The sequence below is a fragment of the Tubulanus polymorphus genome, chromosome 9, assembly GCF_964204645.1.
Source record: "Tubulanus polymorphus chromosome 9, tnTubPoly1.2, whole genome shotgun sequence".
NCBI lineage: Eukaryota > Metazoa > Nemertea > Palaeonemertea > Tubulaniformes > Tubulanidae > Tubulanus > Tubulanus polymorphus.
In genome coordinates, this window is record NC_134033.1 from 16,143,343 (window position 1) to 16,164,420 (window position 21,078).

At 37.7% G+C, this 21,078-nt stretch overlaps 2 protein-coding genes, 1 long non-coding RNA gene and 2 other non-coding genes across 5 annotated transcripts; 2 read left to right on the plus strand and 3 right to left on the minus strand.

Annotated features, from left to right (window-relative positions):
* Nucleotides 1–239: 239 nt before the first annotated feature.
* LOC141911115 (uncharacterized) lies at nt 240–9,107 on the minus strand. The gene is made up of 18 exons (XM_074802076.1): nt 9,066–9,107; nt 6,281–6,334; nt 6,130–6,177; nt 5,710–5,757; nt 5,437–5,484; nt 4,947–4,991; nt 4,806–4,853; nt 4,660–4,707; nt 4,526–4,579; nt 4,400–4,447; nt 4,211–4,258; nt 3,788–3,835; nt 3,446–3,493; nt 3,311–3,358; nt 2,881–2,928; nt 2,527–2,574; nt 1,325–1,372; nt 240–676 (listed from the first exon to the last, which is right to left on the minus strand). Exons 1-18 carry the CDS (start codon nt 9,085–9,087, stop codon nt 390–392), a joined length of 1,086 nt encoding a protein of 361 aa, XP_074658177.1. The 5' UTR covers nt 9,088–9,107; the 3' UTR covers nt 240–389.
* A 128-nt stretch (nt 9,108–9,235) lies between these two features.
* Nucleotides 9,236–13,479, minus strand: LOC141910622 (uncharacterized). Its single transcript, XM_074801316.1, has 15 exons — nt 13,449–13,479; nt 13,293–13,343; nt 12,862–12,909; nt 12,723–12,773; nt 12,517–12,561; nt 11,146–11,193; nt 11,012–11,056; nt 10,720–10,773; nt 10,362–10,457; nt 10,204–10,251; nt 9,889–9,936; nt 9,717–9,764; nt 9,521–9,571; nt 9,378–9,425; nt 9,236–9,291 (listed from the first exon to the last, which is right to left on the minus strand). The coding sequence occupies exons 1-15, from the start codon at nt 13,477–13,479 to the stop codon at nt 9,236–9,238; spliced, it is 768 nt and encodes a 255-aa protein (XP_074657417.1).
* A 442-nt stretch (nt 13,480–13,921) lies between these two features.
* Nucleotides 13,922–14,284, minus strand: LOC141911440 (uncharacterized). The gene is made up of 3 exons (XR_012620049.1): nt 14,252–14,284; nt 14,048–14,095; nt 13,922–13,952 (listed from the first exon to the last, which is right to left on the minus strand). It is a non-coding gene; the product is annotated as an uncharacterized LOC141911440 (long non-coding RNA).
* Nucleotides 14,285–20,161: 5,877 nt separating this feature from the next.
* Nucleotides 20,162–20,233, plus strand: Trnac-gca (transfer RNA cysteine (anticodon GCA)). The gene has a single exon. It is a non-coding gene; the product is annotated as a tRNA-Cys (tRNA).
* A 602-nt stretch (nt 20,234–20,835) lies between these two features.
* On the plus strand, nt 20,836–20,907 carry Trnac-gca (transfer RNA cysteine (anticodon GCA)). The gene has a single exon. It is a non-coding gene; the product is annotated as a tRNA-Cys (tRNA).
* The last annotated feature ends 171 nt before the right edge of the window (nt 20,908–21,078 follow it).

Sequence of the window (21,078 nt, forward strand, 5' to 3'; positions counted from 1 at the left end):
ATCTGATTGACTAGACGACTGGTGACCGGGATGACTGGTGACCGGGACGACTGGTTACCGGGATGACTGGTGACCGGGACGACTGGTTACCGGGATGACTGGTGACCGGGACGACTGGTTACCGGGATGACAAGTGACTGGTGAATTATCATCGACGCCAAAGAAATTAAAAAAGAAACAAAAACTATTCGAGAATTATTCCATACGTGTATTCAATGGATATTTTATTGTGTGTAAAGTGATACTGACGTCATATACAAGTGTGTACTACGTGTGGGAAATCGACGACTAAAAATGGTCTCGTTCATTCTCGTTCCTATCGCGCGTAGGGAAGGAACGGGATCTTTGTGAAATTAAACTTTTAAACATTCGGTATAAAACGCGGTTAATTACGCGTTTTTCTGTTGCGGTACGAGTGCTCCGGCGCGGTTAGCTTCCTCCAGCGTCATCGGGGCGGTCGTGTTCTTACCGGCAGCCGGCGGCGCGGGCGGCGCTGCTCGTTTAGCGCCACCAACGGTTGGTGTTGGTACAGCAGCGCCACCACCGGTTGGTGTAGGTACAGCTGCACCCCTATCGGTTGGCGTTGGTACATCAGCGCCCTCACCGGTTGCTGCTGCTGGTACTGGAATAGTATCGGCTGGTTTAGGCTGCGGTTGTAGTGCCGGATTACCAATCCCTGAAATCAGAGATGATACAAATATCATTATATCGAGTATTTCACACGACGGATCGTAAAGAATCTTATTCAAAGGCGAATCACAAGGCAATGTGATGTTGTCATAAGGGGAATTTTTTTGGTATTTTTTTACTGTAAGGTTCTATCGATCAAGCTTTACTTCAAGTAGTAACTTGATCGATAGAAAATTACGGAGTCCTAGCAATTTGATGATGTCATAATGGAATTTGTGTAGAGACAGACATCATTATTCGGAGGTGTTATAGATAACACGGTATTTTGATGATGTCATTAGGGGACTCTTGTGGAGGTAGCCATCTTTATTCGGATGTTCTTTAATTTGATGACGTCATAAGTAGAATGCCCCGGAGGCAGCCATCTTTATGCAGAGGTTCTTAGATAACTGGGTATTTTGATGATGTCATTAGGGGACTCTCGTGGAGGTAGCCATCTTTATTGGGAGGTTCTTCAATTTGATGATGTCATAAGGGGACTCTCGTGGAGGTAGCCATCTTTATTGCGAGATTCTTCAATTTGATGACGTCATAAGGGGACTCTCGTTGAGGTAGCCATCTTAATTGGGATGAGGTTCTTCAATTTGATGACGTCATAAGGGGGACTCACGTGGAGGTAGACTATATAGCTTACCGACACAGTTACCGTGGAAAACCTGTGAACCAGGAGGACAGTAGATTCCTGCGAACAAAAGCAAAATAAAATATCGATAAACGAAGAAATACATGATTATGATTGATGGGATTTTTCTCCCGGGAATTTGTTGTCGAGTTTGCGGCCAAATCACCTTCAAACACGAGCTCAGAGTTATTAACTATCATAAAAACAGCTGCCTTTTAAAACAAACACACACGCGACGGATTAATGACCAAATTACTAAACGCTGAACAGAAGAAAAAACGTTGAAATAACAAGTCGTTTTAGGGAACTAATCAGAAACAAAGCAGATACTGCGTACAAATTTACGAATTTTAACAGAAGTCAATGGCGTCGCAGGAGATCTTATAAGTGAAGACGCTCAACGCGTGTTCAATGCAGTGTTCGGGCGCCACAATTGACCTTGAACTTGAATTACGGATGTGGATTCGTATCTACCGGAACTGAATTAAGTGTAGACGCTACTCGAGTACGAAAAGTGGTTTTCGTCGAACCGGCCGCGTCCATCGACACACGGGTCTGACGAGCTCGTTTACACGTAGCTAATATAACGATTTCCGCAATGCAGTGTTAGTCTTAATAAGCTCCTTCAAATATTCAGCGTAAACCGCGCAAAAAAAACGCTCAAGCGGAGTTGGGCGAGTTATAAATAAACGTACAAAGTAGTTATATTTTTAAGGAGGAACAGTCGTGACGCGTCGACAGTAGTTAGACTTATGAATAATTGAATAATTTAAGCGTTGGAACGAACGACCGACGCCATTAGAGATAAGTCTGAGAGAACTCTCCGTCAGAAATTGATCGCTCTGAGAATCTCCGCGCAGAGATCGGTTTAATTGCCTTATTATGTTTATAGCTGAATCGAAAAAAAGTCGAACGTAGATAAGATATAACGTCTGACGCGTTTCAGAACTCGACTGCCATGTATTGATAACAGATCTTAACGGCGAGATTGAGTATGACGGGTTGTTAAGATTTGATTCTCAGAGTTCTGATTGAAAATGATCTGATCTTGATAGTTGTCGACGAAAATCCCCTGGCTAAAAAAATCAAATGAAATTTACCAACCAAATAAATAACAGGGACAATCCCTATTTTAAGATTAAAAAAACCCCATAGGTAAAAATCCCCAAATCTTCGAATTAGGTCTTAATCTGATGAATTTGAACTAGACTTACGAATGCATCTGCCGTGAGAAACGAAGAATCCGGTGGGACAGTGAGACACTGAAAATAAACAACCACATCGTATAGATCACACAATGAAATCTATAAGGACCGGGTAAATCGAACTCTATCGTACAGAAAGTAATTTGTAAGGTTTTACTGGCATGTAATACATTGACGTAGCTGTAGCAATCATATAAGGTTGGAAACCCGTCAATAAAATATTTTTTCTTTTCTCTTCATAAACCCCAAAGGTTTGCAGATCAATGATACTGCTTGGCAGAAAACCCATTATCGCTGCTTTGCGGCTATATTCAGGTTTGCTAGGGTCTACGCAGGAGCTGTGGTTCTATTTACTATACTTACATTCACAACGTCCGTTTTCAAAAGAGTAGCCGACCGGACAATGCATAACTGAAAATCGATTCAAGAAGAACATATCGTTAGGATAGGATACACCGAGCGGACATCTGCGATTATGATGAGAGGAAGTACGACTTGAAACAAAACTTGTTTCCTTTAACAAAACGGACAAAATCTAGCGTGAATTCGTCAAAACATGTCGTGTACCCAGGAGTCGTTAACTTATCGCGTGCCCCGCGATTTTTACTTATAAAATCCGATTTTGGAAAAAGTGAAGGAAAAATCGTGGCAAACACAAGCTATTATCCGACTTTCGCCGATCCGACATACGCGAGATTACTGTATCAACAAATATTTAAGGAAAATATGGCGGAATGTTATGATTCGATAAGGATTTATTTTCTTTTCGTAAATCAGATGGTTTAACGCTAACCTCCACACTTGTTGTCGACTCGCACGAACGTATCCGGACACGACTTCACTATTATTGAAAACAACACGCAAATAATCAAATTAGAAATTAGAATTTCAGAATTTCTTCTAAACGGCGTTGGTTAGGCATACGTACGTTTACATTGGAAGCCGACACTGATATATCCGGGCGGACAATTCAATTCTGTAATATACGATATGAATAATTTATGAAAAAAAGAATTTCCTCCAGGTGTCAGTTTCACAAAAACGATATCTCATAAATCGATTTAGATAAATTGAATTTATGAAAAAATTGAATCTATAAATAGTTGAACCTTCTTATGAAACTAGAACCCGGTAGAAGTAGAATTTGCATATTAATGCATACATTTGCATACGATTAAAAGCTGAAAATGGTTGTTGTCATTTTCTCTAGATGCCAGATTGCATCGCGCGCCTAGATATCTATACTAATACTATTTTCTGATAAACTTACTGAAACATTTTCCGTTCCTGTTCTCCCAGCCTTTCGGGCAAGTTTTCGCTGCAAAAAAAAAACAACGATCGAAATTTACCGAATCACGAAACGTAGAAATAGGAAACTTATCGACGAATCGTCATGGAATATTTCCTATATTATTCACATCTATTTATCATTACAAAAAGTGAAAATAGGAAACTTATTCAAATTTAAGTTTCCTATTTTCACTATGAAAACTTGTTTTGGAATATTTCTTTATAACATTTATATCTATATAGTTATAGATATAAATGTTATAAAGAAATATTCAAAAACAAGTTTTCATGAATAGATCTATTCGTTCTAGGCTCAGTATGGCTCGGTAGGCTCAATAACTTATCTCACAAATTAAGACTGTAGTCTCAGAGAGTTCGTGTTTTACACCTTAACTTAACGTACCCTTGCAATGCCCGTCTTGATGAATGTAGCCGACCGGGCAGTGAACCCCTGTAATACAAAATACAGCAATTAATTAGGCTTTTCTTTTTCTAGCCCTGGTTTTCCCATTTATAGCTCTTGGGGAAATTTGCCTCGTCGATTGTACAACGAACAGCCGCATGTTTTCGCATAGATCAATCATTTACTTACTATAGCAGTTACCGTTTTCTAGTACAAAACCAGCGGGACATTGACGAACTGTAGAAATAGAAAATTACTCTTTTCGTACAAGAATCAAGTAGAAGGCATCAGATGTTTTATAGTCTAGAAACCTACTGTGGCAGTTGTGGGAGTGGGGGACGGGCGTGTGCCAATCTGAACACATTACATCTGCAAAACGAATGGATAAAGTTGAAAAAGTCGAACTAAACTTCGTTTTCGGTGAATTCAAGATCAGATAAATAACTTACGTAGGCATTTTCCATCGCTCTTCCAATACCCAGCAGGACAGTGAATCACTGTGAAAAAGAAATCCAATGTGAATTTACGTGAATTGAACTCTTACCATGGAAATTTCAGAATAAATGGAAATTATTTTTGGAACAAAGACACCTACGGACGCAATGGGAGTCGACTGCTTTGTAACCAGGCGGACAGTATAACGCTAAAACCATCGAACGAAATAAAATCATTAAAACAAATTGAATAGAATTATTTCGTGGACAATAAACAAACGCGTTTTGAATGCTTTAAATACCTTCGCAGTGTCCTAATTTCCTAACCTCACCGGCCGGACATGTTCCTGCGATAGACAGACATTTTCAAAGTATCACCAATATGTATTAAAAAGACCCAAAATATTGAATATAACGCTCAAGATTGGGTAGAATTTTTCGCATCTTCAGAGATCTATTTTAATAACAATAAATCCCCGAAGATGTCCTGGGTAGATGCATTCCACCCGAAACATCAGGGGCCGGTTTTACTGACTGGTATTACCTTCAACCCGGAGGCTAACTCAATTCATTATCAATTGAGTTAGCCCCGGGCTAAAAGGTAATACCAGTCTATAAAACCGGCCTCAGTACAACAGATTTTCGTCGTTAAATCTTTAATATTGTGGGTGCTTTGAATAGACTACACAGATTGCGACTTTGTTAAGTGATTTTGGCATCAAAATATCATCAAACATTCTCAAGAAAATTCATTCATGAAATGAAGTTCTAAATATCGCGGGTCGAACTCACTGCTGCATTGTTGGCCGATCTTCTCATAACCGGGCGGACATTTCTGAACTGTAAATTGAGAGAACATATTTTTCTATCACGTATTTCAAGCTGTATTTTCAAAAAAGAAACCTTTCATATACTAACTCTTGTTTTTCTGGTCATTCCACCTGATGATGGCTGTTAGTCAACAGCCGAAACGTTGTGGTTTCGTAATAATAAATTTGATAGTATAATTTCAAATTCGAAGTGTGGGATTTCTTCATTTATCTCATTGTCATGTTGTATACTTACGTTCACAGTTTTGGTTGACAATGACGTAACCCCACGGGCAGTTCAAACCTTAAACATATGAAGCAAACATAGAAGAGAAAACATAGTCTGAGAAATAACACATCTACAGGTCTAGTTAACATTATCTCAGTGACCTGTTACTCAAAAGTTGAATATATGGAAGAAGGTTGGTACCAGGGAGGTCTCTGGGGCCGGTTGCATAGTCATGGCTTAGACTTAAGACCAGTCTAAGACCAACTTACTTCCATAGCAAATCTAACAACTTCAGACCAGTCTTACGATTTAAGACCATTTTTGGTGCAACTGGCACCAGGAGTTTACCAATGGATATTTGGCATTTTAGTGGAAATCCTTTTGAGCAACCTGGCCTAGAGTTCGAAATATGTAATTCAAGCAATTTTCTCCACAGGAAAAACTTACGGACGCATCGATTTCCATCTTTCGTGAAACCGCGAGGACAACTTTCCACTGGATGAGAAAGTAGAAAGAATTCATTGGGATTCGAACCCAATTGAAATATTTCACAAAAAAATCCGCTATCGAAAATAGAAAACATTCTATTATTACTTACATTCACAGGTTTTATTGTGAGGGTCGGGTATGTATCTATGGGGACATTCCAAAACTGAAAATAAAAAAGAAAAGTCGAGGTCTTCAAAACCATCATCTGTGATTCTTATTGCTAATCTCGCTTTCTCGTCTGGATGGTAACGTAGCAACTGTTTCGGTGATCAGCGCCTAGCAACGCCGAACTCAGAACTACCGAAAATGAAAGGCGCAGCAAAATGACTGGGAAATCCAGACCGATTCGAATCCAGAGAAAACAACTCTCAGATACAGCCCTGTTAGTTCCCAGAAAACGAAAAACATGCGATGAGTCTATGGACGAGATTTGTATCGGGACGAAACGGCACCGACAAGACGAGACGGTGAAAGATATCCACATTTACCCGAATCCGGACCGCACAATCTGTTCGCTTTATGACCAGTGGAACGTGCCATGCGCTAGGCGGTCGCCTCTGAGAGGTACACAGTGCACATCTATAGCTGTAAGTATGTCATATAGAGGTCACGTGACGTCATATTTTGTTTTCCGGTCGGTTCAATTCAATTTATCTTCAAACAAAGCATGATACAAGATTTGTCAACCAGTGCTGGAGTCTTTCCGCCATACAAAGTAACAAAAGATATTCTGTGGATTTTCAAACTTCGTGGTCTGTCATGTCAGACTCTCGTAGTTTGTACTCTCCCAGTTCCACAGTTGTGAGTTAGAGTTAACTCTTGAGTTAAAATCAATTCATTTTCAATCTCTGAGTCAAATTCAACTCACAACCTGTGGAAGTGCTGGATCCCGATCAATTTTTGCAAGAGGCGCAGTGGCCGAGTGGGTTAAGCCGCCGGTCACTGGTCTCGTCAATCCAGGGTTTATGGGTTCAAACCCTGGTGGCGACAGAGTTTCTCGGTCGAAGGTTCTTCTCTGGTCTCTCCCCCATTGGGAAAAAGAAACGTCGAACCGCTCGTCATGCCCTACGTGGCGCTTAGCGGGTTGAGGGTGTTAAAAAAAAAATCATTTATTGCTGTTATGTACGGCAAGTTTTTAGCACTGGTTAGCAAATAAACTACTATGACGTCACGTGTCAGACCACACTATACATAAAGGATATTAGGAAAACAGAGCCATTTGTAATTTGTATTTTCAATCATCGGATATATTCACATTTCAAAATCTCTTCTCGAATATTCTGTCGTCGCAGGTACAGGCGGTTATAGCTTCGATTTTTAAACCGGTAAACCGTTGGAACAGCGACGATTTGGATCTAATTCTCTGCGACGGACACAAACTACACGTATCGGCGATCAGACAACTGAACGACCGATGTATCTATCCGCAGGGGAACTTCTTAATGCCCAGCGATATACCGACTGAGTTGATCACAACGGGCGTACCCCCGGGAAAAAAGGTTTTGATAAGCGTCGTTCATTAAGTGCTGATGCCAGTTTTATACAGTTCGAGTTGGATAATGTAGCCTAACCTACACATTGGTCGACAAAAACTATAAAACTGGGTTCAGCGGTAAATTACAGAAAACATAACAAATGAGTCTTTTTCAAGCCAATTTCGAATGAGTTTCGCAGTTGTGTTAAATTTGAACTCAGGATCGAGTTTCCCACTGTTGTGAGTTAGAGTAAACTCATAACTCTGGATCCAGTCCCACAGTTGGATCCACTGTTAAAGCTAGCTCTGAGACGAGCGAAGTCCGCTGAACTCACAACTGTGTACTAGGCCTGGGCAGAATTGTCTAATTCCATAAATAAAATCTAGGTGGTATTTGGCGAAGGTTTGGTCGGAATGATTTCATTAGAGGAGGTCGCTGAAGAGATCGCCGATTTCGTGGACACATTCCCGTGCGCTTTCCGGAAGGCGATGGCTCCTAAATACATAGGTATTTCATCCGTTGATGCGTTCTTCAGAATTTCGAATCTTTGATTGATTGGAACAAGCTCTAACTGGTTCTCCTCTCTAGGTGCCATTTTGACGGCGAATGACGAATCGGTGGCCATATTGAAATCACGTGATCGACGCTATCCGTATATGGTGTTAGACTCGCACAGACGAGATCGTCACGGATTGTGTAGACCGACCGGTCACGCGGTGTTACTCGCGTTCGAATCGACCGATCATCTTATCAGGTAATCAGACATTCGATTTAAGATTTAAGATAATTCAAGGCTGCAGACTGGATACCTATGGTGTTGTGCTACGAACGTGTCACTGAAGCCGGGATCACACGGGCATTTTTGGCCCGGGCCAAATTTTAGCACGGTTCAAATTATTGCGTGTGAAATGCAACTGGTTCCGCGTTTTCTGCGTGGTTTGCGTGTGTCTGTGAACGCGTTCTCTAAATAAGCGCGAGCCAAATTTGACTCGGGCCCGATCCGTGCAAGTTTGGCTCATGCCAAATCGTCTCCGTGTGATCGCGGCTTCGTCGAATATATCTGATTCGGTTTGTATCTGCCAGCCATTTTGTTTCAGATATTACCGGGAACTGGACGAAGAAAACCGACGGCAATTTCAACTGACCCCCGTCTTGATAGCAGACGATTTCGACGAGAATGAGTGAAAAAATAGAGAAAAAATCAAAAACATGTTTCGTTTTCAAATAATTCGAGGAGCCTGGTATAAAATCGACAAACGTGAGAACGGGTAGTTCTGTGTAGGTTTTAACTGATTCTGTTTGAAATTACGAGCTTTCGCTACTACTGCATAGTAGCTTTATTGACCTAAATCTACTAGTTTATTACACAGTTATATCTGTCTTTATGTGTATCGATTTCAAATGATTCACTGAACTCACCGACACAGTCGTTTCCTTTCATTTCAAATCCAACTGGACATTGCACTCCTGAAATTAAAAAAAAAAAATGTTTATAGTATTAAGGCATCGTATTTCGAAGAATTCATTCTCATTACTTTCAAGCCTAACCCGTTCCCTTTCAAGCCTAACCCGTTCCCTATAGCACCCCTCTACTTACTGTGACATCTCATGCCGACCAAATGGTACCCAGGAGGACACATAATCTCTGAAAATGGTTCACGATGGTTTTGTAAATGAAAAAAACGTAGGATTTGATATCGATGATTTACTACTAACAGTGACACAACTTACTCAAACAGCGGTTCTTGTGAAGTTTATATCCTTGCGGGCACCGGATTCCTGATTAGAAAACAAAGAACATTAATATCTCAGAAATGATTTCTAATATCGTTCAAAACTCAACGCAATTTCTCCGATTCAGCTGAAATACTCACGGATACACTTGTTGCCTTTGATCAATTTGAAATCTTTCGGGCAAATTATTTCTAGAAAGAATAGTACGTGATGAAACGTTACATTCAGTCTCATTTCATTGTCTATAACAAATCCTTTCCGAAAAGACGGAGACATCATAAAAATTTTATTTTATTTTCCGACTGATTTGAAATTAGTTTTTACGATTTCACTTACTGTAACATTTATCGTTGAGTTTTGTATATTCCTTTGGACAATGGTCAACTGAAATCAAATATATAAATCAATCTTGAATTACGACCAAGCGATGATCCTAAGGATTGAACAATACACAAATATTACATTCTGTTTCTAGAAAAAGATAAAAGGAATTCGTGTGAAAACTTACGAACGCATCTGTCATCTTTAAGTACGTAATATTTCGGACAAGTTATTTCTGAAAAAAAAATGAAACAATATTCAGTGATTTATGTGTTCATAACGATACAACAGCGCACAGTTGGGTCCCGCAATAAAATAATCACTCAGGAACGCTTGAAGAAAAACGCTTAGTTGGAGGGGAAAAGCTAAGACAGCATTGATGTTCCGAAAGTCTTTGAAAATGTTTGAAAATGGCTCATAATACTTGAGTGGAAACGTCTGTAGTTTTTTGTTTTTCTATTTCATCGTGGGTTTTCCATCAAATAAGAATATAGACACTTACGTATGCATCTGTGACCAATTTTCTTGTAACCTTTCGGGCAATCCTTCACTGAAAATGACGATGATTATACCGAAATAAGTGAGAAGGAAATGAATTCTAGATAACTCAGAATCGTGAAACTGGGTCTTGGCGGAAGGAATTAATGATCAGATACTCACGGATACATTCCCCGTTGACCAGTTGTGATCCAGGCGGACATTCGGTCCTGATACAAGTTTCGTTCACTTTCTTGTAGCCAGTTGGGCAGTGTATAACTACAATACAAACAATATACACGAACGATATTACTTTCATTATAAATTCCTGAGTTGCTCAACTCTACAGGAAACTCTTACTGTGACAAATTTCAATATCTACATAATATAATTCACATGGGTTTCACGGCATTTGTAATATTTCACCAATTTTTAAATTCTGAACTGTAGATGTTACTGAGACAATTAATGATCTTCAACGTTTTTCTAAATTTTGTTTTCAAGAAGATGAGTCTACACAAGCTACCGTGTGTCTACTTACGTATACAGATTTTCCCATCTTTGCTCAGCATGTGACTCGGCGGACAGACATAACCTTAAAAGTAAATGAAAATAACGGGGAATGTTTTTTACCTCAGTAAATCTGTTGACCGTACTTTTAAAAATCATGATCAGGCTAACCACAACAGACCTAGGATATCAACTGATTACAAATTTCATTGCTGTTTACAAAATGACCCGGGAGATTAGGAGAAACAACCTTTCAATTTTTTCTAGCCTTATTATAATATTTTCTAAGAAGTGATCAGGGTTGTTCTATATCTGATACTCACGTGTACATTTACCGTGTTCCATTACATACGACTCGGGACAAATCGCTGAAAAATGCGCATAGAATATTCATACGTTATGAAATGAACAATGTTTCATGTGAACAGAATTTCAGAATGATATAATATACACTTACGCGCGCATTTGGCACCCTTGATTGCGTAACCGACAGGACATTTTATGCCTAGAATCAGAATCAGGTGATATTAGAAATAAACTATTTTCTATTTATGTCGAGGTTATTGAGTGATCGGTGAAAACCAGGAACCAGTTTCAGCAGTTCTTGGTTAGAATTTGACCCGCGCGTTGAGATATTATTGGAATAAACGAATTTTAACACCAAAAAAGTCAAAAAGTGGTCGTAAATCTTATCTGAAGATTGATCTTATGTCATTAGATTGGCTATAAAACTAAAATGAGCTCAGACTGGTCACAAGTTGTTAGATTAGCTATAGGGTCTTAGACCGGCCTTTAGTAGTTAGTTTGGTTATAGAACTAAAATGAGTTTGTAAAATGGAGTTGTTAGATTGGTTGTAGAACCATTATGAGCTTAGACCGGTCTTAAGTTGTTAGATTGGTTGTTGAACCATTATGAGCTTAGACTGGTCTTAAGTTGTTAGATTGGTTGTTGAACCATTATGAGCTTAGACTGGTCTTAAGTTGTTAGATTAGTTGTTGAACCATTATGAGCTTAGACTGGTCTTAAGTTGTTAGATTAGTTGTTGAACCATTATGAGCTTAGACTGGTCTTAAGTTGTTAGATTAGTTGTTGAACCATTATGAGCTTAGACTGGTCTTAAGTTGTTAGATTAGTTGTTGAACCATTATGAGCTTAGACTGGTCTTAAGTTGTTAGATTAGTTGTTGAACCATTATGAGCTTAGACTGGTCTTAAGTTGTTAGATTAGTTGTTGAACCATTATGAGCTTAGACTGGTCTTAAGTTGTTAGATTAGTTGTTGAACCATTATGAGCTTAGAGACTGGTCTTAAGTTGTTAGATTAGTTGTTGAACCATTATGAGCTTAGACTGGTCTTAAGTTGTTAGATTGGTTGTTGAACCATTATGAGCTTAGACTGGTCTTAAGTTGTTAGATTAGTTGTTGAACCATTATGAGCTTAGACTGGTCTTAAGTTGTTAGATTAGTTGTTGAACCATTATGAGCTTAGACTGGTCTTAAGTTGCTAGATTAGTTGTTGAACCATTATGAGCTTAGACTGGTCTTAAGTTGTTAGATTAGTTGTTGAACCATTATGAGCTTAGACTGGTCTTAAGTTGTTAGATTGGTTGTTGAACCATTATGAGCTTAGACTGGTCTTAAGTTGTTAGATTAGTTGTTGAACCATTATGAGCTTAGACTGGTCTTAAGTTGTTAGATTAGTTGTTGAACCATTATGAGCTTAGACTGGCTCTAAATTGTTATATCGACTATAGAACTAATATGCCCTAAACTGATCTTGAATCTAAGCCATGAATGTACAACTGGCACTCCTCGTTTTTGAAACTTACGGACACATTTTCCCATAACGCTTTGGAATCCTTCCGGACAAATTCCTGCAATCAAAAATTACAATCAACATCTGTTAATCGATGTTAATTAATGTTAATAAATTCGTAAATGTAGTTCAACTGAGATATAAATGGATGAATGAATGAATGAATGAATGAATGAGTTGATATTGTGAAGAAAATCTTCCCCGAGATTTCTTACGTACGTGTACATCTTCCTGTAGAGTTCAACTTCTGTCCTTTCGGGCAAGAGATACCTACAAATAGAACGCCAGTAAATAATAGCAATTCCGTTGTTGGTCAATTTCGATAGATATTGTTCAGATGATTTCTCTTAGTACGTACGGACGCAAGTTTGACCATTTTTCGTGTAACCAGGTGGACAGAAAACAACTGTGGAGAAACGATGAAAAAAACATAATAATACCCAGCCAGACTTTTTTATCAGTCAATAGTACAAAAATACCACTCAGGGGTCAGTTACTCAAAATTTGGTTATAGTTAACCAGCGGACAGTTGACTTAGTCACAATTTAAAGTTCATTGTTACTATGGTATTTATCCGCCGGTTTCCTTTAACTAACTTTCGAGCAACTGACACCGGAATTGTTTCATGAACTAAATTCATGAGCTACGTTTGAGGATTTAAACATATGTTCTACCATTTTCAAAGCTACATTAGGATTAGATGATAGTATCTTAAGTTGTTCATGAGTCAGGTTTGTTTGGAATACACACATTATGCACATCCATTAAAAAAGATGATGTTCTACTCACGTGTGCAGTTGCCCTGTTCGTTTAACTTGTAGCCTTTTCGACAAATATATCCTTGATTTAGAAATAGAGAAAAACATAAAATATGATTATCACATATATCTATTTATCATATCGTCACACCTTATTACATTGATCTCATGATCATGTTGAACTTACGGATACATTTGCCGTCTTTTTGATGATACATTTTCGGACAGCGAACTGCAATGGAATGGATATGATCGGATTATTACGCATAGACGCAAACCGAGTCCTTCCTTATCAAGGAAGGCAAGTAAGTGAAGCATTACAGGAGATGACTATTAAGATTACGTCGAAAGATAGATATTACCTCAAGGAAATTTTCGGACCCTTTTTATTCTTAGGTGTAGGATTTTATAAAACCCTACCAACCCATAGTCCAATCCCTCGTTACCAAGATATTTCAGAAACTATGGTAATCGTAAACTATCAAAACTATCTCGGACATGCTCTTACTTACCCACACAACTCTGTCCCATTAGGAAATATCCCTTGGGGCATTTTGTAACTGAAAAAGAACAGAAATAAATTCGAATCTGAAATTGTAAAGGGTCTTAAGTTTCAGTGGTCAGAGGTTATTTAGGATATACTAACGGATGCATTTTTTGCCGATTTTCTTGTAGCCTTCCGGACAAACGACTAAAACATACGACAAAAATCAACCATTTATCATAATTATTTCAATCTAATCAGAATTCATTTCTATGCATTGATTTTCAACCTAACGCGCTAACCTGTACATTTTCCTTTGATAAGAACCATTCCCTTCTTGCACGAGTATCCTAGGAAATAGATAATAGAAATATTCTAGTACATTGTACAAGCAACAAAAAAGGACTTTTAACCCTATCCAGCTAAAATAGGAGTCCTTTATGATCGAGGAGCTCTGGTCTGACATTTCCCGAGCCGATTGGGGTAAAAGATCTGTGGCTACTTACGCACGCATTTGTTATCGGAAATCCTATATCCCTTCGGACACGAGTGAACTGGATAATTAAAAGATAACAAAATCATTAATTTGATTTTGACATCGAAAAAAACTACATAGATAAAGTTAGTAGAGTTTGTTTAAAAACTTACGAACACATCTGTAATCTTTGGTTAGGATGTAGCCTTGTGGACAAGTGTAGTCTACAAAATAATTTCGTTAGATTTTGTTTATAAAGGAGAAGTGATGGAGGAACCGTGTTAACCTGGTGTCGAATCGGTAAAACGTAAAGACAGGATTGGTTATTTAGTTTGATTTAAGATACGAGCTTTTAGCTACTAATATAGCTTCATCAGGCAAATGAGCTATTGAGCTTCTAAAATACAAATTAATACCGAAGATTCTATCTTAGATTTTATAAAACGAATTGATTCTATTTTTTCAAAGTTGATGTTAGAACCTGAAAGTTAACTTACGAACACAGAACGCGTTCTTCGGCATGTAACCTACGGGGCATTTGGCTGAAAAATTCAAATCATATGCGCATAGATTATGTAGATACGCATATCGTCAAGAACAAGTGATAACTGTATAAGTGAAAGGTTTAAGTTTAATATGTCGAATGTGAACAATACTGTGACGTCATTTGCCGAGTCTCGGAATGTTTCGTCTCTGAAGTTTTATTTTTTCAATCTAATGAGATCAGATGAATACTTTGTGATAGTTTCGACTCACCGACGCATTTGGTTCCCATTAAATGATGACCTTTAGCGCAGATGACTCTGATGCACTGTTTACCGAACTGTTTGAACCCAACCGGACATTGAGTAACTAGAAAAACAAAAATATGTATCACGACAATATGTTATGTTATGAATTTTATCGCATTAAATTAGAGATTAATTGTAAGTAATCTAATGCAGACACATTTTAAAGTGTCCTATTCAGTGCCAGTCATTGCTTTAAGGCACTTGCAACATTTAGAAGTATATTTACAGCCAAACCCGCTTAATCCGGATCGGCTTAATCAGATTTTAGTTCATTCTGGACATTTATTTGCGGTCCGTTTGTTCATTAAAATACGAGAAAATGACTTTCTATCCGGATTTTCCGTAAACCGGACGAATTTCGTTCGTCCCAAACGATCCGAATTAAGCGGATTCTACTGTTTTCAAAAATCCTATATTTGTTAGAAACAGTACCGGTATAAAACATAACTAAATAAGCCATTATGCCTGGCTAAAATCATAAGTCTTGAACAATTAAAAATGTGTATCATTTCTAAATCATTTTAAAGTTTATAGGACCACATTCTCCCCCTCACTTACTGATACATTTTCCTTCTTTCGTCATTCCTTGAGGACAGTGATAATCTGAAAATTTAGAAATATATCTTTCACCTCTTTTGTTCCGCTTTCAAACACGTGGCACGCAAAATATTTGGGATAAGATATCGATACTTACGGATACATTTTCCGGCCAGAAGTTGGAATTTTTCCGGGCAGGCAACGACTGAAAAGTGCATGAAATATTTCATCAGCAGAAAGAATTGAAATGAGATTATTTTATGGGAATATAAGTGTAGCTCTTGATACTTACGGGTACATTTTCCAGTTGAATCTAATTTGTATCCGGGATGGCAGGTGTATCTGATACAGATACCGTCGCTGATTCTGTATCCGGGCGGACAGGTCACTGTGTAATAATAAAACCATCGAACATTTATGAATTCATACTCAGTGAAATATACAGGGTTGAATGAGACTGAATCGAGTACAACTTCCTTGTGGGGGATTTACTTTAATATGTTTCCACAGTATATCAGAAAAGAAAGATCCTCCCTGTTGACTTTGAACAGTAAACCTTGCATAAGTCGGATCGGCGAAAGTCGGATTAATCGTTTGTATCGGATGAATATTGATTTTCCCCATTTTCCCGTCTATTTTTCAATTCATAATCCAAAGTCGAGTACTTTTATTGGCCACAAAATAAAAAACTATAAAAACCGAAATTTTGAGTGATATATTCTTCCCATTGCAGTTTGATTCCTCTTCCAGGCCTGTCCCGGGTTTGAAATCGACGATACCTATCAGCGGTCGTTATTTCAGTTGTGGTTATTGTATTAGAATAAGAAATGAACCCAAAATATTTCAGCGTTTTTGAATCATTTCTTGTTCCGACGTTACGCAACGTTTAAATGTGCTACAATTTTCGATACTTACTGACACATTTCTCGTTCAGCACAACGTAACCTTTCGGACATTTTACACCTAAAAAACAGATATAATCCATTAATTCAATGGGTAAAGCGATAAATGTTGAAAACGTCGCTAGATTTTTTAAAAGCTTTCGAAATCTTTGAGACACGATTGCTGTGACTGTTTCGGGCAAACTTTCACTTACGCACGCATCTTCCAGCACGTTTTGTGTAACCTTTCGGGCAGACAGCTGAAAATGGAACAAATTTTCCGATGAGTCTGATAACATCCAATGTCTATTTCAAGTAAAGCGAGACGGATAGTACTTTAACAAAATTCTCTATTTGAAGTACAAGCTTTAGCCTCATCGGGTAATTAATGAGGTGAATTATTTCAACCCTATTTGTATGTCGGGTGCCATCGTCAATTTTGCGGAACCTTCGAAACGATATAAAATCTTTTAGAAATGGAATGCTTTAGTCCAGCTTCCAATCAGCGCTGGTAAAATTGTAAGACCTATATACGGATATGTACTACTGATATTCACTGAGTTATGGCACCTAACACTCGTTCAAACAAGTTGAAATAGTTCATGGACACGAATCCAATTTCAAATCGATAATCGATCACTTACAAACACATTTTCCATCTTTCGTTACAACTTCTCCTTTCGAACAGCTATGCACTGCAAATTAAATAACAAATAGTTTGAAATAGATTTGTTTCTCGTTACAAACAATCAGCTCGAAACCGAAGAAAAACTTGTTCAACTCACGGACGCATTTGTCTCCAACTTTGATGTAACCACGCGGGCAGTCGACCACTAGAAATGATATCATAAATTTGCATAAATTGTTGCGTAAAATAATAAATTATCATAAATTGTTACTTAATAGGGGACTCTATACATGATGAGGGGAGAGGAGTTGTGTTAATCTGTTAATTAACCATCAAAGTAATATCTTTCTTTTATGTTTACTGTTGTGTCATGTAAAAGTTCAAATGAATTACGCCATATTTTGAAATAGAACTTACGAATGCACTTTTTGCCTTCTAGTTTATAGTTGTGCGGACACAGCATTTCTGTAAATACGTACGTGAAAAATAGAACATTGTCATAACATTGAGGATTCTGGATTATAATCATAATTCGTAGTTCATGAAATACGCCACGTCAAGCCAAGTTTTACAAAAAAAGGTTAAAATCATAAATCTATGCGGGGTGAACTGAATTGATAATGAAATAAAAGTTGATTGATCGTGTTGAAATTTTCTTAACACTAGGACCATGTTTAAAGCTGTTTCTAATTTTCTTTTTTAAATCTTCATGAAAAATAAATTAAAGATATAAATCACTCACTGATACAATTCTGTGCGAATTTCACGTAGCCTTTTGGACAAATAACTGTAAAAATACAAAAATGGCGTAAAAATCAGAAAAAATCATCGATCGCGACATCTATCGTTCATCGAACGCAATTTACTAACCGATACAGTGCCCGTCAGCAGCCATTCTAAAACCTTTCGGACACGAGTAACCTAGCGATAGAAATTCAGAAATCATCACTGAATTATATACCGAGGTATTCTTATTTTCGAAGTATAGACACCGGTAGAGCTGGAATACTCACGAATACATTTGTTGTCTTTTTTCATATAACCCTCCGGGCAGGAACAAACTATCGATTGAGATAAGACATCAAAAAATGAAAATAGAATAATGCACCGATGAAAATAGAATATAGTTAATCACTGTAAAATATTTCTTTCAAATTTATGTTGGTTCGCTAGATATTCATCATATGTTATAATATTTTGTCTGCAATCTTGCTGGTTTTCTACTTCTTAATTGCAAATAAACTATTATTATTATGTATTTTACTTACGGACGCATTTGTTGCCGACCAATTTGTAATGCTCAGGACAAACCATTTCTATTTACATAAAAGTAGAAACGCATTTCAAAGATTCTTCGTTGATTTCTGAATTTTCGAAAGTTCAGTTTTCGAGTTGTACATGGATTTTGCTTTTGAGTAAATTGGATTTTTATCGGCTGAACTTACGTAAACAGGTGTTCCCACGTTTGATAAAACCGGGTGGACATTTTACGGCTAAAAACAAAACAAGAATTAAATTATCGAATTAAAAGACACAACATTTCTACAGAGACCATTGTCAGGTGTAAAATATATTCAAAGACTCTCTCAAACTCTGTTGGTCGTCTCCAGAGAGAGTCCAAAACTTTAGGAGTTCGTCTTTTGATTTCTTATTTCAATTCTTGATAAAATATATATCGTTCTTAATCGTTTGAATTTGGTTTTAATGGGTTTTAATCTTAACTCATGAAATTAATATCAGTAATTTTTTCATAGATCTTACCTAGACAGGCAGTGATTTTATCCAGCGGGCACTTATCACCTAAAGACAAATATATTACGTTTACATATACTACAGGAAGATTATATAAAATCCCACACTAAGAATAAATAAGGAGTCAGAATTCTTCCTTGAATAGCCATATTCAAGAAAAGGATAAAAAAAATCCAAAATAATTCCTTGAGCTTGTATCTATTCAACGTTTCGACTATATCCTAAAAGTCATCTTAAAGAACCGATAAGGAAAACAAAAATTCCTAAATGTTTCCTTGAGCTTTGAGTTTATTCAGTGTTTCGATAACATCCTAATTAATCATCGTTAGGAGAATGGCTCTTTTAGTCTAAGTGAGGAATTCCGGGATTCTATCATTCATCGTTTCATCGATTAGTGTTTCGTCGATAGCTATAACTGTAAGGTTTATTGATTACCCTTTGCTTTAAAACTAAGACTAAAACACGGTCCCGGTTACTTACGATGACAGCGAGTTTTTATCTGTACAAACCCGGTCGTACAATGCACTTCTGTAAACAGGAAAATGAAACGAGGAAATCACCGTAAATTCGCAAGATTCGAACGATATTATTAAGATAATATGTATAAAGATATGATCATTAAGATAACATTTCATTGTTTGTTCGACTTTTTGAATTTTTGAAAATTGTTTGATTACTTACTCATGCATTTTGCTCCTACTCTGTGAGTTTTATGCGGGCAATGCCAGTTTTGAGTCGCTGAAAATATATGTAAACTTGCTTACTTCATTCTCTCGAGCAGCATCCCGTCACGCTCGTTGGTCATGAGGGCTCTGCCGCTACACAGCTTGCATCGTCCTCACATTAACATTTCATAGGGTCCCCTTTTACTTCCCCGGACCAACCCCACCACTACAAAAATCCTAAATCTGTAAGTTTGATAGTACGCGTGAATAAACATCATGAAGATCTACGTAAATAGGTCTCTGTTAACAAATCTGTTTTATGATGGAAGCTATTTTTTAGTACCATTTTGTACACAAGGCAAGGGCTCGTAGTATCAGAGTGTTGTAGGTAGTGTAAAAACGGAAATATGTTAATCCAGTGTCTACAATTTACCCTTGTGATTTTGTATGTAGTTTCCCTACGACGTCATGCATTCAGCGATGTAATTGAAATACCGATGTGTTTTTTTAAACAATGAAAGCTATAGCGTGTGTGACATCTGCTGTCGTATGAAGCACATAATCAGCGTCACATTAAATACAACTAATATCCCACAGCATGTGTCCAGATAAAAGATCATTAATCGATTCGACGAATGTGATATTTGCGCGAGTGAAATTTTCCAGCATATGACACTTATACATCGTGGGGGTATAGCTCAGCGGTAGAGCATTCGACTGCAGATCGAGAGGTCCCTGGTTCAAGTCCGGGTGCCCCCTCAATTCTTTTAATTAGCTTTTTATCCAGTTACTTGTTTCTATCGAAACATACTTCCTGTTTTTTTTCTTGTTTCTTGACGTGCTTTTATCATAACGTTGGTATGTGCAACGAGGGTTGGGGGTATAAATAGGGGGTTTCTTACTGGTGGTTAAGGATGGGAGGTGAATGCAAGAGTGACGTGTTGTATAAGTATATATATATATATCACGCAGTAGTGAAATAAAGTTAGTTGAGTATATAGAGAAAAATCGTTATACGTTGAATCGATTGAGTGGTCCAAGAAGCCCGGTAATATTTTCGTGTTAAAATTACAGTATTTTGTATAGATGTATGCTTTGTCATAAAGGATATACAGAAAGATAGTTTGCTTTCCAAATTTTCAAGTTAGCATACATTTGCATTTATTGAGCACTCGTTAGAGATTATGATATGCAAATTTATGCGTGACGTTTATTCGAAATATTATTGTTTCTACGGCTCCGATTGTTAATGATATTCATGCAATTTACAACCGATGTCGTAAAAAGATCAATAATACATCGATAAAACGAATGGAAATTTTCATTTTAAAATTTTCAAACATCTGGCACGGTTTATAGAAGGGGGTATAGCTCAGCGGTAGAGCATTCGACTGCAGATCGAGAGGTCCCTGGTTCAAGTCCGGGTGCCCCCTTCCGAAACTTTTCATTTTTTCCCCAGTTTTTGTTTGTTTTAGTTTTTAATGAATTTCGGTTGTTACAGGGTTCAGGGCTCAGTGAGTAAGGTAGAGTTAAAAGTGGCAGCAGAAATCCGATGCTACTCAACCTTCAGAAAACCAGGGCTCACGTCCTTAAGAGAATGATCT